This window comes from Macaca nemestrina, chromosome 17 (assembly GCF_043159975.1).
Source record: "Macaca nemestrina isolate mMacNem1 chromosome 17, mMacNem.hap1, whole genome shotgun sequence".
NCBI classification, from domain to species: Eukaryota; Metazoa; Chordata; class Mammalia; order Primates; family Cercopithecidae; genus Macaca; species Macaca nemestrina.
Window position 1 is genome coordinate 47,163,326 of NC_092141.1, and position 17,038 is coordinate 47,180,363.

Below are 17,038 nucleotides of genomic sequence, written 5' to 3' on the forward strand. Positions count from 1 at the left end.
GGTTCAAGTGGATCTCCTGCCTCAGCCTCCTGAGTAGCTGGGATTACAGGCACCCGACACTAAGCCCAGCTAAGTTTTGTATTTTTAGTAGAGACAGGGTTTCGCCATGTTGGCCAGGCTGGTGTCAAACTCCTGACCTCAGCTGATCTGCCCACCGTGGCCTCCCAAAGTCCTGGGATTACAGGCGTGAGCCACCATGCTCAACCTATATGACTTATTTGTAAATGTCCTCCATTTAAATGTGGCCCTGATTAGGCCGGGCGCGGTGGCTCATGCCTGCCCAGCACTTTGGGAGGCCGAGACAGGCGGATCATGAGGTCAGGAGATCAAGACCATCCTGGCTAACACGGTGAAACCCCGTCTCTACTAAAAATACAAAAAATACAAAAAAAAAAAAAAAAGAAAATGAGCCGGGTGCAGTGGCAGGAGCCTGTAGTCCCAGCTACTTGGGAGGCTGAAGCAGGGGAATGGTGTGAACCCAGGAGGAAGAGCTTGCAGTGAGCCGAGATCATACTACTACGCTCGAGCCTGGGCAACAGAGCGAGACTCTGTCTCAAAAATAAATAAATAAATAAAAATAAATGTGGCCTTGATTTTCAAAATAGTGTCAGCTGATCGCTTGCTCTGTTCTACTTAAATCTTTGGAGGTTTCTCCACAGTTTGGTATAAAGTTCAACTCCTGAGGTTTGTACCCAAGGCACTTCAAGATACGGCCCCAATCTAGGTCTATAGCCTTCAATATATGAATCCGTTATTCCAGCCACATCAGAATATTTGCAGTTCTAGGACTTTACAGGATGTCTTACTGTACAGTCCTATACCGTAATAATGTCTTCTTCTTCTTCTTCTTTTTTTTTTTTTGAGACGGAGTCTCGCCCTGTTGCCCAGGCTGGAGCGCAGTGGCCGGATCTCAGCTCACTGCAAGCTCCGCCTCCCGGGTTTACGCCATTCTCCTGCCTCAGCCTCCCGAGTAGCTGGGACTACAGGCGCCTGCCACCTCGCCTGGCTAGTTTTTTGTATTTTTTAGTAGAGACGGGGTTTCACCATGTTAGCCAGGATGGTCTCGATCTCCTAACCTCGTGATCCACCCGTCTTGGCCTCCCAAAGTGCTGGGATTACAGGCTTGAGCCACCACGCCCGGCAATGTCTTCTATTCTACCCCTAGTTGTTACCTCTTTTAGGAATCACCTTTCAACTTTTTACTTCTGTTAACCATAATTAACTAATTATTAAAGTGCTGCATCCCAGCAGAAATCTGAACTTTCAAAGTTCAATTTACATGGTTCCCTTTCTATCCTCCCACCATAATACCGGGTGCTAACCTTTTTTTTTGAGACAAGTTCCCATTCTGTTGCTCAGGCTGTAATACAGTGGTGTAATCATGGCTCACTGTAGCCTTGACCTCCCAGGCTCAAATGATTCTCTTGCCTCAGCCTCCCTTGTAGCTGGAACTATAGGCATGTGCTACTATGCCTGGCTAAGTTTTTGGGTTTTCTTTTTTTTTTTTTTTGGTAGAGATAGGGTCTCGTTATGTTACCCAGGCTGGCTGAGAGCTCCTGGACTCAAGTGATCCTCCCACCTCAGCCTTCCAAAGTGCTGGGATTATAGATGAGAGCCACCATGCCCAGCCTCGACTTCTAACATAGCCCTGATTACACTTGTCTATCTTTACCTCTATACTACAAACTATCAAAGGGTAACATCTAGATCTCTTGAGCCACTACAGAGTATCATTAAATAGTCAATAGATGAATTAGATAAGACAGAGAAGACTTGGTAGTCAGGAAAAGAATGAGTAATGTACAATCTAGTCACCAGCAAATATTGTTAATAGGCTTGGTTAAAAAATCCAAGTTCTATCCTAAACTACTACTATCTCATTATCATGGTTACATGGAATTGAAGCAGCTAAATGATCTTGTTTAATGTTCACAGCAGAGCAAGAAGTAGAAACCCCATCTTACCTAAAAGCTGACAGCAAAAATACCTACATACCTATGAAACACTTAGAAAAAAGGTGTTCAAACTTTTATCTCTACACAAGGAATTTTCTAACCGAAATTTTTCCTGGTTTTTGCTCTCATACACACCAAACAGAATTCGATACCTTAGTTTCTGGCAGAGAGAGGAGAAAGAAGGGGACTGAATTGTCAAAGCTCTAGCCTGAAACTCATATCTATTATCTGTTTCTATTGAGAATCAGTTAATAGAGCCATTACAAGTTCTTCTGAAATTGTGATTGAAGAAAGAAAAAAAAAAACTGATTGAAGAAAGAAAAAAAAAACTGATGTTCTTTATTTATTCAAAACCTCTATTTAATAACACCATTGTGGTATAGATCCTACCAACTTGCTACTTGGTACGTACGTGTCAATGTTTCAGTAGAAAGACTCAAATTTATGCAAATGTGTCTCATACAGGTAATTTATTTTCAATTTCACAGGGACACATAGACATCATAGTAATGCAAGCTATAGGATAAATATATTATGTAAATCTATTATATAAATCTATATATTAAATATATAGTAAATATATTTATATTTATATAGTAAACATATATATTAAATATATAGTAAATCTATTATGATAACATTAGTAATAAATGTTACCAAACTAAATAAGTCAAGGATTTTTTATTTATAAAGTACATGTTTATTTTTGCTATTACATGCTTATTCTGGCTGCCACTAAAGGACACAGGAGAGGTCCTTAGCACAACCATTTAAAAATTTTTTTAGGCCTGCACAGTGGCTCATGCCTTGTAATCCCAGCATTTTGGGAGGCTGAGGCAGGATTGCTTGAGCCTAGGAGTTTGCAACCAACCTGGGCAACATGGTGAGACCTGGTCTCTTAAAAAAAAAAAAAAAAAAATTAGCTGGGCATGTTGGTGCACACCTATAGTCTCAGCTATTCATAAGGCTGAGGTGGGAGGATTGCTTGAACCCAGGAGGTCAAGGCTGCAGTGAGCCAAGATCCCACCACTGAACTTCAGCCTGGGCAACAGAGCAAGATCCTGTGTCCAAAAAAAAAAAGAAGAAATTTTTTAAAAGAATAGATGTACTGGCCAGGCACAGTGGTTCATGCTTGTAATCCAAGCACTTTGGGAGGCCAAGGCCGGCAGATCACTGGAGGCCAGGGGTTCGAGACCGGCCTGGCCAACATAGCGAAACCCCATCTCTACTAAAAATACAAAAAAATTAGCCGACATGGTGGCACACGTCTGCAGTCCCAGCTACCTTGGAGGCTGAGGCAAGAAAATCACTTGAAGCCGCGAGGCAGAGGTGGCAGTGAGCTGAGATCCTGCCAATGCACTCCAGCCTGGGTGACAGAGCAAGACTCTGTCAAAGAAAAAAAAAAAAAAAGAGAGAGAGAAAGAATATATGTACTGCCAAATTAAGAGAAAAAAACATTTCCATCATTTCAGATATCCTTATGGTTGTTCCCAATTAATCTGCACACCCCTGAAATCACTATTCCAACTTCTATCACTATTTGTTAGTTTTGCTTCTGTGTTCTTCAACTTCATATAAATGGAATCATACAGTATATATTCTTTTTTGTTCGACTTCTTTTGCTCAATATAACGTTAGCCTTACCACAACTTAGTCAAATGGAAGAAATATAGATTATAGGCTATAGTTGTCAAGGGCTGTATCTACATAATTCTTATAAAATGCCTAGCACAGACTTATAATAAATGTTTGCACATACAGTTTCAGAGTTGCTTAAAGATGGAATGGCTCTCTTTGGAGATAACTTGGAGGTGTTTTACCCACAGGTCCAGATAAGTACTTGGTAGGGAGGATGCAGAAGAGATTCAAGCATGTATATAAGCTACACATCCCAAACAGAGTACATGATATTTTTGGAAAAAGATACATTAGTTCTACCTAGACTCACCTTTGTGGTGTCATGTGCATTCAATATGCCTTCTACAATGTCAGAGAGATCCATATGTAATTCCTTTAAAACAACCCAAAGGAGTAATTAGAAAAAGAGTCAGTGGATATACTTTTGATTTTGTTATTCAATGGCTAAAGTTTACTGTATATAGAGCAAGATTTGTTTTGTTTTTCTTGTAGAGATGAGGTCTCATTGCATTGCCCAGGATTATCTCAAACTCCTGGGCTAAAGTGATCCTCCCACCCTGGCCTCCCAAATTGCTGAGACTACAGGAAAGAACTACTGCGCCCGGCCTTGCTCAAGTATTTTTATAATTACCGTAGATAGATTCTCATATATGCTTAAAACTTAAGATAACTTTCCTATGGTTTCATTCTTATTTTACATAGTTGAGTTTAAGATTTTCTAACCCAAACTCTCTTCCCAATTTTGCATCTTCAGCTGTAAATATTTTGAGTAGCATAATACAGTAACTAAAGGCAGTAAAAAATTATTTTATCCTTTTAAAGAAAATAATTCCCTGCAATTTCCTGTTGGAAGTTTATATGCAATAAGACATACACAATCAGAACTTACAGGAATATCATCAGTGCGGTTGTCCTTCCAGACTTCTAAAAGTGCAACCACCATGTCTCTCAGTTCAACCCTGGAGAGAACTCCATCACGGTCAACATCAAATACCTTGAAGCAAACTAATGAAAAGAAGCTCTTGTGGAGGAAAATTATTTTTGTATTCTGAGGTATAACATATTTTACTAGAAGTTGCCCTTGTATAATTACTTAGGTTTTTAAAGCAAGTGTATGTTTCCTGGAACAGTTCTTATCTGTAATAAACTATACTATGTCATTATACTCCTCAGAACTTGTAGGACTTCCTGCATATCATGAATCTATATCTCTAAATCATTATTCAGATATAAGACCCTACCCTTCAACCAAATCTAAAGCTAAATGCCTTACAAACTGTAAAGAAAGGGTCAAGTTACTACACAATAAATATTACAATACCTTACAAGTTTTAAGGAAGTAATGCAAGCCCCTAGGTTAATTTCTAATATTCAAAATTGATCATTGCAGAGTTGTTTCTTGTTCCTTTTTTTTTTTCTTTTTCTTTTTTGGAGACGGTATCTCCCTCTGTCACCCAGGCTAGACTGCAGTGGCATGATCTCAGCTCACTGCAACCTCTGCCTCCCAAGTAGCTGGGATTACAGGAGCGCACCACCACACCCAGGTGATTTTTTTTTCTTTTCTTCTCTTTTTTTTGAGATGAAGTCTTGCTCTGTCACCCAGGCTGGAGTGCAGTGGAATGATCTTGGGTCACTGAAACCTCTGCCTCCCGGGTTCAAGCAGTTCTCCTGCCTCAGCCTCTGAGTAGCTGGGACTACAGGCACGTGCCACCACACCTGGCTAATTTTTTGTATCTTTAATAGAGACAGGGTTTCACTGTGTTAGCCAGGATGGTCTCGATCTGACCTTGTGATTGGCCCGCCTCAGCCTCCCAAAGTGCTGGGATTATAGGCGTGAGCCACCACGCCTGGCCAATTTTTGTATTTTTATTTTTATTTTTATTTTTTGTTGTTGTTGTTGAGACGGAGTCTCGCTCTGTCACCCAGGCTGGAGTACAGTGGCCGGATCTCAGCTCACTGCAAGCTCTGTCTCCCAGGTTTATGCCATTCTCCTGCCTCAGCCTCCCGAGTAGCTGGGACTACAGGCGCCCGCCACCTCGCCCGGCTAGTTTTTTTTTTTGTATTTTTAGTAGAGATGGGGTTTCACCGTGTTAGCCAGGATGGTCTCGATCTCCTGACCTCGTAATCCGCCCGTCTCGGCCTCCCAAAGTGCTGGGATTACAGGCTTGAGCCACCGCGCCCGGCCAATTTTTGTATTTTTAATAGAGACAAGGTTTCGCCCTGTTGGCCAGGCTGGTCTCAAACTCCTAACCTGAAGTGATCCACCCGCTTCAGCCTCCCAAAGTGCTAAGATTACAGGTGTGAGCCACGGTGCCAGGTCAGCAGAGTTGTTTCTTGTTTGCTTAAAATATCCTATTTATGGCTGGGCACGGTGGCTCATGCCTGCAATCCCAGTACTTTAGGAGGCCGAGGTGGGCGAATCACGAGGTCAGGAGTTTGAGACCAGCCTGGCCAACATGATGAAATCCTGTCTCTACTAAAAATACAAAAATTAGCTGGGCAGAGTGGTAGGCACCTGTAATCTCAGCTACTCGGGAGGTTAAGGCAGAATTGCTTGAACCCGGGAGCCGGAGGTTGCAGTGAGCCAAGATCATGCCCCTGCATTCCAGCCGGAGCAACAGTGCGAGACTTCGTATTAAAAAAAAAAAAATCCTATTTATATCAAGAATCATAAGCTGATATAAAGACAGTCCACTTCCCTGTTACCTTTCCAGTATAATTAATGTACATTCAATCTTTCTTTGTAAAAAACAATTTTAAATCTTTTTTTTTTGAGATGGAGCCTCGCTCTGTAACCCAGGCTGGAGTGCAGTTCTCAGCTCACTGAAACCTCCGCCTCCCAGGTTCAAGCGATGCTTCTGCCTTAGCCTCCTGAGTAGCTGGGACTATAGGCACCAGCCACCATGCCTGGCTAACTTTTGTATTTTTGGTAGAGACAGGGTTTCACCATATTGGCCAGGCAGGTCTTGAACTCCTGACCTTGTGATCCGCTTGACTCGGCCTCCCAAAGTGCTGGGATTACAGGTGTGAGCCACTGCACCAGGCCTTTTTTTTTTTTTTTTTTTTTGAGACGGAGTCTCGCTCTGTCTCCCAGGCTGGAGTGCAATGGCACAATCTTGGCTCACTGCAACCTCCACCTCCCAGGTTCAAGCGAATCTCCTTTCTCAGCCTCCCAATTAGCTGGGATTACAAGTGCCTGCCACTGCACCCATCTAATTTTTATATTTTTAGTAGTGACTGGGTTTCTCCATGTTGGCCAGGCTGGTCTCAAACTCCTGACCTCAGGTGATCCACCTGCCTTGGCCTCCCAAAGTGCTGGGATTACAGGTGTGAGCAGCCATGCCTGGCCAACAATTTTAACTCTTTAATGAAATTCAAACACAACATGGTAAGAATTAGAACACCAGTGCTTTGCTATTTAACTCCAAATGAATCACTCTAGTTTAACTTCCATTAGTTCATCAGCAAAAAAAGAAATTAAAACAAAATTTTTTTAAGGCAACAATTAACTTCAATGGAAATGCACAGCGGGGCATGGAGGCTCATGTCTATAACCCCAACACTTTGGGAGGCTGAGGTGGGCGAATCATTTAAGGCCAGAGGTTCGAGACTAGCCTGGGCAACATAACAAGACGTTGTCTCTATTAAAAATAAAATAAAATAAAATAAAATTAGCCAGGCATGGTGGTAAATGCCTGTAGTCCCAGCTACCTAGGAGGCTGAGATGGGAGAATCCATTGAGCCCAGAAGTTCAAGGTTATAGTGAGCTACAATCACACCACTGCACTGGACTCCAGCTTGGGCAACGGAAAAAGACCCTGTCTCAACAACAACAACAACAACAAAAATCAGAGATTTTAGCTTCCTCATCTAACAGTAAATTGTTAGATGTATAACATCTAACATCTATAACATTGTTAGATGTATAACAACAGGGAATAAAAAAAGATATTTGAATTTTTAGTTGAAAAATTATTTCATATACCTCCATAATAGAATTCTGGCTATTAAATCAATTGAGTGCATCATAGTACAACAGTACGAAATAAGATAAAAATATTGAACACCACACCCAAAATACGCAACATTTGTGAAGATTTATTTTAGAAAGACGTGGAGATAATGACCCCAGTAAATATATTTTAGTTTCCAATTAAATGTAAATGCCTGCATTTTTTCAAATATGGTTAAGATTTAATAACACAATGTATTTATGCTTCCAAATTATGCTGCAACATTTTAGTTAGGTTAAAAAAGATCATTTTAGCATTTAATAAAATTAGTTTTGACCATAAATTTTATTTTGCCAATGAAATATTAATCCGTGCCAGTGACGGAAAATGACTTATGCCTCAACTTATGTAAGACACAAAATTCTATCAGAAAATATTTCCTAAATGTTTAAAATTTTCAATTACATCATAGCTGATCTGATTCATTTATCATGAATTGCAGATTCTTCAGGAAAATCAACCCCATTGTTAATAGCAAAGATCCCAATTATTCCATAGTAAAAAAGAAGAGATGATTGATTCCTTAGAGTGACCTCACTAAAACCCCAATATGAGATTAATATTTGCTAATCTGACAAAGTTATAAAAATTCAAGCCTTAATCCATAGATAATTTTACATTGATGAAAACTGATTTTCTCTCTATTACATAGTTTGCAATTTTTTGACAATGTTTAACACACTTACATTTTTGTCTTTCAGCCAGGGGTCCCCTGCAACAGGCTGATAACCCACAGGATATCTCCTTAAAATCTATGTGATTGTCACGATTTTCATCAAAAGCATTAAACAAACCTGTAAAATAGGAAGAGGCACCATAAATCACAGCCAAGCTTCCTAGTGTTAATAATGACATGTTTACAAAAGGAGGAATGACTCTTTCCCATAAACTGACTGAATTTGTTTTTTAAGTTTATTAGCAGTTCCTAATGTTTCAGGAAGTATCTCTTTCCTCTTGGTATAATTATAACTGAAACTTGTGATCATGGCAGAAAATACATTACAATTCTTTAGTGTTTGGTTATGTCCATCTATATTTATCTTACAACATTTTTAATAGCTAAAATGCCTATATATTTTTGAAGTCAATAAATAAAAATTAAAAACCAAAAAAAGGTCAGAAATTACAACAATTATCCTTACTTAGAAAGACAGAGAAGAAAAACGGAAAAAAGAAAGAAAAACTGAACTGCTTATTAAATGCTCAAAGATACACTACAGTATCATTAATAAGCTCCCATAAAGCTCTTTCATGAGGCAAAGGAAGATACATTATGCAACATGAGAGAAAGAAATTCTCTACTACAGAGTCTCTTTGTACTGTTTAATCTTTTATACATGAATATTTTAAATTTCACAAAGGGAATTTATAATCTAATCCTGTGGTTTCCAAACATTTTGTAAAAAAAAGAAATGAAATAATTTTGTTTTCAAATGAAATGATACATCAATCCCAATTCTAAAAAGGTAAAAACACAATGCACTGTTGTTGAAGTAGGTAGAAACCCAGAGCCCTATCTCCCCTGGCTCCCCTGACGAGTACTCCAAAGTACCCTAGAAATTTGAAGAATACAGATAGTATATTCCAAGAATCTAACGATGTGCTCTCAGTTTAGGGATTAGAAAACTAAAGCTCAGAGAAGACTACATGATTTGTCAAATATAAGTTTTAAAAGGTGAGAGCTGGAAGCAGAACCCAAGTATTCATACTCCAAATATGATTTTTATGATGTGCTCACAATTATTCTTTGTACTCCTTATTTTTAAAAAAGTAACAGCAGGCTGAGAGCGGTGGCTCACGCCTGTAGTCCCAGCACTTTGGGAGGCTGAAGGTGGGTGGATCACCAGAGGTTGGGGGTTCAAGACCAGCCTGACCAATATGGAGAAACCCCGTATCTACTAAAAATACAAAATTAGCCAGGCGTGGTGGCACATTCCTGTAATCCCAGCTACTCGGGAGGCTGATAGGAGCATCGCTTGAACCCAGGAGGCAGAGGTTGCAGTGAGCCGAGATCGCGTCATTGCACTCCAGCCTGGGCAACAAGAGCGAAACTCTGCCTCAAAAAAAAAAAAGAAAAAAAAGTAACAGCACTAAGTTTGGAGCTAGAGAGCACCTCAGAGATGGTCTAGTCTAATTGTTTCTTAAATGTTTTTTGGAGGGGAGAATACAGCAGTGGAATCTTCTTATGCAAAAGAAAAAAGGTAGAGGCACCCTACTGGAGGAAGAGACAAGGTCATATGTGGAAACATGGAGCTCTGCCCATTCAGTGGCCACCACATGACTCCAGGCACTAGCTACTAATGCACCTCACTGGAACACAGTATCACAGCCACTGACTTGGTCAAACACATTTTATACATGAGTATCCTCAGGTGCAGAGAGCTAAACTGATTTATGCAAGGTTATAACAGGTAGAAGATCAAGCTCAAGACTATAATACTAATTCCCATTCATTTTTCCCCACTCCATTAAACCTGCAAACATATAAGAAGATGGTTTCTTAGAGTTAAAATGTATTGGTTTCAAATATGAGATGGGCCCAGGTATGTTTACCAGTGAACATATGTAGAAAATGGAATGATTCCTACCTTCACTTAGAGATGGACGAATAGGTGGTGAAACCAATGGGCCAAATGTCTCTAAATCAAATCGTCCAGTCCGGGACTGAGCCTTCAATAACCAATAGCGTTTCTCAAGATCAATGATGTCTGATTCCTCCACTAAGGGTCAAATCAAAAAAGATTATAAAACCTCAGAATTCTCTTCTCGGGAGTTCAGTTCATCCTGATAATATATCTTCCACACATATATTTTAGTTTCACAATTCAATTGCTAAAAAATAATCACGACCAAAACCAAAACTCAAATTTATTATATCCAAAATGGTAAGAAAATTAAACCAAAACGAGACTTTAAAACAGAAAAAAGAAATCTACAATTCCCCATTTAAGTAGGCTGTTTAAATCCAACATTTAAAATAATATACAACTAAGCTATTTCTTTTGGGTTTCCCACACCACTTTTACCTGTACTGATTTTTTTTTTTTTAAGAGACAGGGTTTTGCTCTGTCACTCCAAAGCTGGAGTGCAGTGACACGATCATAGTTCCCTGCAGCCTCAAACTTCTGGGCTCAAGATATCCTCCCACCTTAACCTCCAAAGTAGTTAGGACTACATGTACACACCACCACATCCAGATAATTTTTAAAAAACTTTTTGTAGAGATGAGGTATCTCTATGTCGGTCAGGCTGGTCCCAAACTACTGGCCTCAAGCAGTCCTCTCACCTCTGCTTCCCAAAGTGTTGGGATTATAGGTGTGAACCACTGTGCTCAGCCATTTTTGTTTATTTTCAATCTCTATCTTGGATTTAAAGTTTCTATGTACAGCTTCTCTCCTGGCTAGACTGTAAACATAATGGCAGGATCTATGTCTGATTCATCCTATCAATACAATTAATGACTTACACATTCAATACTTACTGAATAAATGAAAAAAGTCAGTTAAGTGACAGAGGAGATGGAGTAGGAGTCCCTGTGTGATAGTAATAGCAAAGCCACGAAAGCATGAACATCTTTTTCTCCTTACTCCTCAGAATATACATCAAAAATCACAAATAGGCTCTAAACCATTTTATCTGTGATTGTTTTTCCTCCAAGGAACTAAAGTAAAATTTAGAAAGCATACATAGTACATTTATTCTCAACTAAACATAGGAACCAAAGTGATACTATTAAAATATAAATCTAGAAATTTCAAATTCTTTCTATAATGGAGTAACTAGCACCAGACTTGACCTCCTACCACAAATGACTAGAAAACTGTATAAAATATATAAAACTGTTTCTAGAAATTTGAGAACAAGCAGTATGGAACTGTGATCCTCGAGAGAAAGGAAACAAATAAGGTGAGCCTTTTCATTGCCCTGGATTTTCTCCCCACAGTCACTTTCCAGACCTAAACAAGGGATGAGTACTATAAGCAAAGAGATTTCACTGAGTTAAGAAGATAGGTTGGAGGTGAGGTAACTGAAATTTGCATAACAGAGTACTGGAGAGGAAAGAGTTATGCCAAGAAAGGGCTCCAGAAATCTGCACATGTGTCTTACTGAGTTTTGGCAGAAAGTAAGCTGTGTATACATGAAGTGAAACACATTGAGGCTGGGCTAGGTATAAATGTTGGGAAATTTGTTTTGTTTTGTTTTGTGGTGTTGCTGTTTGAAACAGAATCTTGCTGTCACCCAGGCTGGAGTGCAGTGGTGTGATCTTGGCTCACTGCAACCTCCGCCACCGGCCTGGGTTCAAGAGATTCTCATGTTTCAGCTTCCCAAGTAGCTGGGATAACAGGCATGCGCCAGCACACCTGGCTAATTTTTGTATTTTTAGTAGAGATGGAATTTCGCCGTATCGCCCAGGCTGATCTCAAACTCCTGGCCTCAACTGATCTGTCTGCCTCAGCCTCCCAAAGTGCGGGGATTACTTACAGGCATGAGGCACTGCACCCAGCCCAAATGCTAGGAAAGTGTAAGCTAAAAAAAGTCCTAGCGCTCATACAGGGATGGGAGATGTCTGATTGTGACCGGCTGAAGTGGAAACACTGTGTTGGACATTGGGAGCATTTGTGAACTCCAGAGGGTCTCTACTTAATAAGCAGGGAAAAACTAACTCTAGAGTAAAGGCTACTCTAAACTTGTCCCAACAAAGCTTACAAACAACCCTGGAAAACATGGAGCTGATCCACAAGTAACTTAACTACCTATCAAAATAAAACACAAGTTCCTTTTTTAAAGAGAGACAACAATCCAGATGCTCAGCTATGTAACATCCACAATGTCTATCATCCAAAGAAAATATGAAAGTAGTAGAAAAATGTGACTGCAAATCTGGATTAAAAATTAGCCAATAGAGGGCTGGACGCGGTGGCTCACGCCTATAACCCTAGCACTTTGGGAGGCCGAAGCGGGTGGATCACTTGAGGTCAGGAGTTCGAGACCAGCCTGGCCAATATGGTAAAACCCCGTCTCTACTAAAAATACAAAAATTAGCTGGGTGTGGCGGCGGGTGCCTGTTGTCCTAGCTACTCCGGAGGCTGAGGCAGGACAATCACTTTAACCTGGGAGATGGAGGCTGCAGTGAGCCGAGATTGCCCCACTGCACTCCAGCCTGAGGCAACAGAGCGAGACTCAGTCTCAAAAAAAAAAAAAAAATTAGTCAATAGAAAAAGACCTAGAAATAACAGATGATGTAATTAACAGGCAAAGCTTTAAAACATTTATTATAAGTATCTCAGGAATTAAAGAAAAACATGCATATACTGAGGAAAGAAATGGCAACTATAAAAAAGTATCAACTGGAACTCCTAAAGATGAAGAATACAATATTTGAAATTTAAAAAAATTCACTAGAGGACTTAACAGCAGATTATAAACTAGACAGGAAAGATTAGTGAACTTGAAGGATAGGCAATATGATAGCATAAAGAGAAAAAAGGCTAAAAATGTATTAGAATCTTAGAGACCTATAAGATAGTATCAAACATACATACAATTGGGATCCCAGAAAGGGATAGGCAGAAAATATCTGAAAAAATAATGGCTGAAAACTTTCTAAAATTCATAAAAACTATATTCCCACAGATCCAGAAGTTCAATGAACCTTGTGTTAGAAAACTCAAAACCCTAACAAGGCAAGTCATAATCAAACTGGTGATAAAGAAAAAATCTTAAAAGAGAGTAAGATGGAGAAAAACACATTACAAACAAAAGAACCAAGATAATAGTTTATCTCCAGAAATAAAGCCAGAAAGCAACAGGGAAGTGCTGAAAAAGAAAACAAAGTTGTCAACCTCCAATTCTGTATCACGTGAAAATATTCTTCAAAAATAAATTCAAAGTACAGATTTTTTTTTGACAAACAAAGCAGAAATAGCAGAACCACACCAAAAGGACTATTAAAGGGCATTCTTCAGACAGCAGGAAGGCCAGTTAAGTATCTATGTAAACAGAATAAGGCTAAAAATGTGACTTCTCTACCTCAAAACCTTTCAATACGTCCCCATGATACCTGCATGGCTTACTCCCACAACTCCTTCAGATCTTTACTCGAATGTGACATTCTCAGACCAAAACTGCACCACCTTCAAAGACACTCCTCTGTCCCTCTTCTCTGCTCTACTTTACTCCATAATACTTATCAACTCTAATAAAAAGTTTATTAATTTGTTTTGTTTATTGAGTCTCCCCTAACTAGAACATAAGCTTGAGGGCAGAGTTTCTGGTATGTTTTGTTCCCTGTGTCTAACACCAGAATAATATCAGGCACATTTTGAGCACTCAATAAATAAGTTTAATGAATAAATGAGAAGTATTGGCCGGATGCAGTGGCTCACGTCTGTAATCCTAGCACTTTCGGAGGCCAGGGCAGGCAGATCACCTGAGGTCAGGAGTTCAAGACCAGCCTGGGCAACATGGTGAAACCCTGTCTGTATTAAAAATACAAAAATTAGCCGGGCATGGTGGTGCGTGCCTGTAATCCCAGCTAGTCAGGAGGCTGAGGCAGGTCAGCCAGGAGAATCGCTTGAACCTGGGAGGCAGAGGTTGCAGTGAGCTGAGACTGCACCACTGCACTCCAGCCTGGACAATGGAGCAAGACTCTTATCTCAAAAAAAAAAAAAAAAAAAAAAAATTGTTTGTTGAGCTGTTTCATACATACACACACACACATACCCCCACACCCCTCTTTAGGATAATGCTAACTGTGATAAAAGATAACAATTAGAGCCGGGCTCAGTGGCTCACGCCTGTAATCCCAGCACTTTGGGAGACCGAGGCGGGAGGATCACGAGGTCAGGAGATTGAGACCATCCTGGCTAACACGGTGAAACCCCGTCTCTACTAAAAATACAAAAAAATTAGCCGGGCGTGGTGGTGGGCACCTGTAGTCCCAGCTACTTGGCAGGCTGAGGCAGGAGAATGGCATGAACCCGGGAGGCGGAGCTTGCAGTGAGCCGAGATCGCACCACTGCACTCCAGCCTGGGCAACAGAGCGAGACTCCGTCTCAAAAAAAAAAAAAAAAAAAAAAAGATCACAATTAGTACCAGACATGACCTTGGCATCTGGTAACTTTCATTTATTCATTATTTTTCCTGTTAGGTCAGTTTAGCAAGGTAACTCTTAAGTTACCTGGAAAGATAAGAACAAAGTTCCCGAAAAAATTTTTTTTTCCAAGATGGAATCTCACTCTGTTGCCCAGACTGGAGTGCAGTGGTGTGATCTCAGCTCACTGTAATGTTTGCCTCCTAGATTCAAGTGATTCTCCTGCCTCAGCCTCCTGAGTAGCTGGTATTACAGGCGCCCGCCACCACACCTGGCTAATTTTTTACATTTTTAGTAGAGACCTTGTCTCTATTTTAAAAAAAAAAAAGTATGGAGCAATAAAGATAAAATTTTCACAGAGGAATACACACTGTGTCATATAGTATTGCTTTTTAAACTAAATAACTAATTCACTAGATTGTAATCTCCTGATGGGTCAATGTTTGCAAAGGTCCAATTACTTTGGAATGGGATCTAATTTTTAAAATATATAAAGGCTGGGTGTGGTGGCTCACACCTATAATCCCAGAACTTTGGGAGGTGGAGGTAGGAGGATTGCTTAAGTCCAGGGGTTTAGGACCAGCTTGGGCAACATAGTGAGACCCCATTTCAACTTTTTTGTAACAAAATAAAAGATATGAAACTCATACTGAAGAATGCTGCTTTAGTTTTTTAATGCTGAAGTATCTACTTCAAATATTCAGATAACTGAATTTATTTAAAAGGAGAGAGTATTTTAAAATTTTAGCAGTAGGGAGAACAACAAAGTAATGTGATATATAAATTGAGATTCCTAAATAAGACGTCTGTCTATTCCATTTATGATGCTTAAAAAGAAAAGAAAAGAAAAGAAAAAGCGTTTCATTCCTCCAGAGAAACATTAGCTTTTTCAAGTCCTAAACTCTTCCAAGTAGTAGATCAGCATATAAAAAAATCTAACCCTGAAACAAAAGGAGGAAGACAGCAGTCTTGATGTTATTTCTGTACTTCTCAGTATTGAGAATATAATAGGTGTTCAATAAGTAATTCTGATTAATTGGTGTTTACATAATACAGTAAATTGGAACACAGAAAAATCGTATTAACTGTGATTCTTTTTTTTACTTTGAAAACTATGTTTATCAATCTCCTCAAAAAACACAATTTATTTGCTGAAGCAGGAATCTGGAAAGACAAGTAGAACATATTTACAAGAAAAAAATGATCAGACTGGTCATGATCAGCAATGAAAACCATCCTTTAGTGCTGACTTTTAAGTGTATGTGATCTGTTCATTTTCTGGATATAGACTGCACAATCCTCAATCAAACATTTGTCAAAAGCAAGCTAAAGTAGATTTTATATATATAATATCATTACCAAACATTTTACATGAATTGGCAGCTAAATTGCTAGGAAGAGGGAGTTTACTAACCTTATTTTCACTTGAAGAAGTTTGAAGCAGTAATTTCAGTAGTTACTCTTTCTATTTGCAATGCATAAGTCACTATTAAAACTTATACTCTACTGGCTAAATAAGAATGAATTTATCACCCACCTATAGGTATAATTTTTTCTGGGTCACAACAGCAGTATACCATATTCCCAACATTCTAAGTAGTTCTTGGTCTGCACTTTGGGCCATCCTAATCAGATCTCACCTCACCAAAGGCTCCAGCTGCAGACAACAACTCTTTAATGCCAGAAGTGAATCCTCATCAAAAAGGCCAGGCACAATATCCAAGTATTTTCATACAGTAACACATTTCTTTAACATTTATGAAAAACAACCTCTTCTCAGGAGCAATGACCTTCTGAGATCTACTTAAAATGGCTGTAAGCCTTACATCACTAACAGATAAGAGGATAATGAAGGAGAGGCACACAGATTTACAAGGCAGTTCATGGTCTAAGAATCACCAAAGCACTTTTTTCCCTATTGACAGAAGGCTTTAACATTGTAAACTAAAATGTGGTAAGGGACCATAATAATATACATATTGTTAGCTGAAATAAATGCTAAAACAGACAGGGGCAATACAAATTTCTTGAGTTAACTCTGAAAAGAGAAATAATCAAAATGAATTATAAAGTCCCATCACCAAAAATACAATTTTAACTACTTCAGAATCCAGATTCTACCATTCAAAGAAATCACTGTTAGCAAGCTGAATACATTATGACATATTTTGGGGAAATGTCAAAAACTTTCTTAATTTATTGGAAAACATATTTACAGGACAGAATAGATACATGTTTTCTTCCAAATATTGCTGAATTCTACAAAAGAATATGACTATTAAGGAAAATAACTTAATAATAGTTTCTTTTTTTTTTTTTTGAGACGGAGTCTCGCTGTG

The 17,038-nt window shown here is 39.2% G+C and overlaps 1 protein-coding gene across 6 annotated transcripts in view; it reads right to left on the minus strand.

Annotated features, from left to right (window-relative positions):
- The window catches only part of LOC105476867 (ubiquitin specific peptidase 32), a 254,106-nt gene that overhangs the window by 84,572 nt on the left and 152,496 nt on the right, over positions 1-17,038 (minus strand). For all 6 annotated transcript variants that reach the window (XM_024791263.2, XM_011733147.2, XM_011733146.2 and 3 more), the window contains 4 exons: positions 10,195-10,326; positions 8,293-8,400; positions 4,483-4,598; positions 3,904-3,966 (listed from right to left, as the gene is read on the minus strand). In XM_024791263.2, coding sequence (XP_024647031.1) covers positions 3,904-3,966; positions 4,483-4,598; positions 8,293-8,400; positions 10,195-10,326 — 419 coding nt within the window. The remainder of the gene's footprint in view (positions 1-3,903; positions 3,967-4,482; positions 4,599-8,292; positions 8,401-10,194; positions 10,327-17,038) is intronic.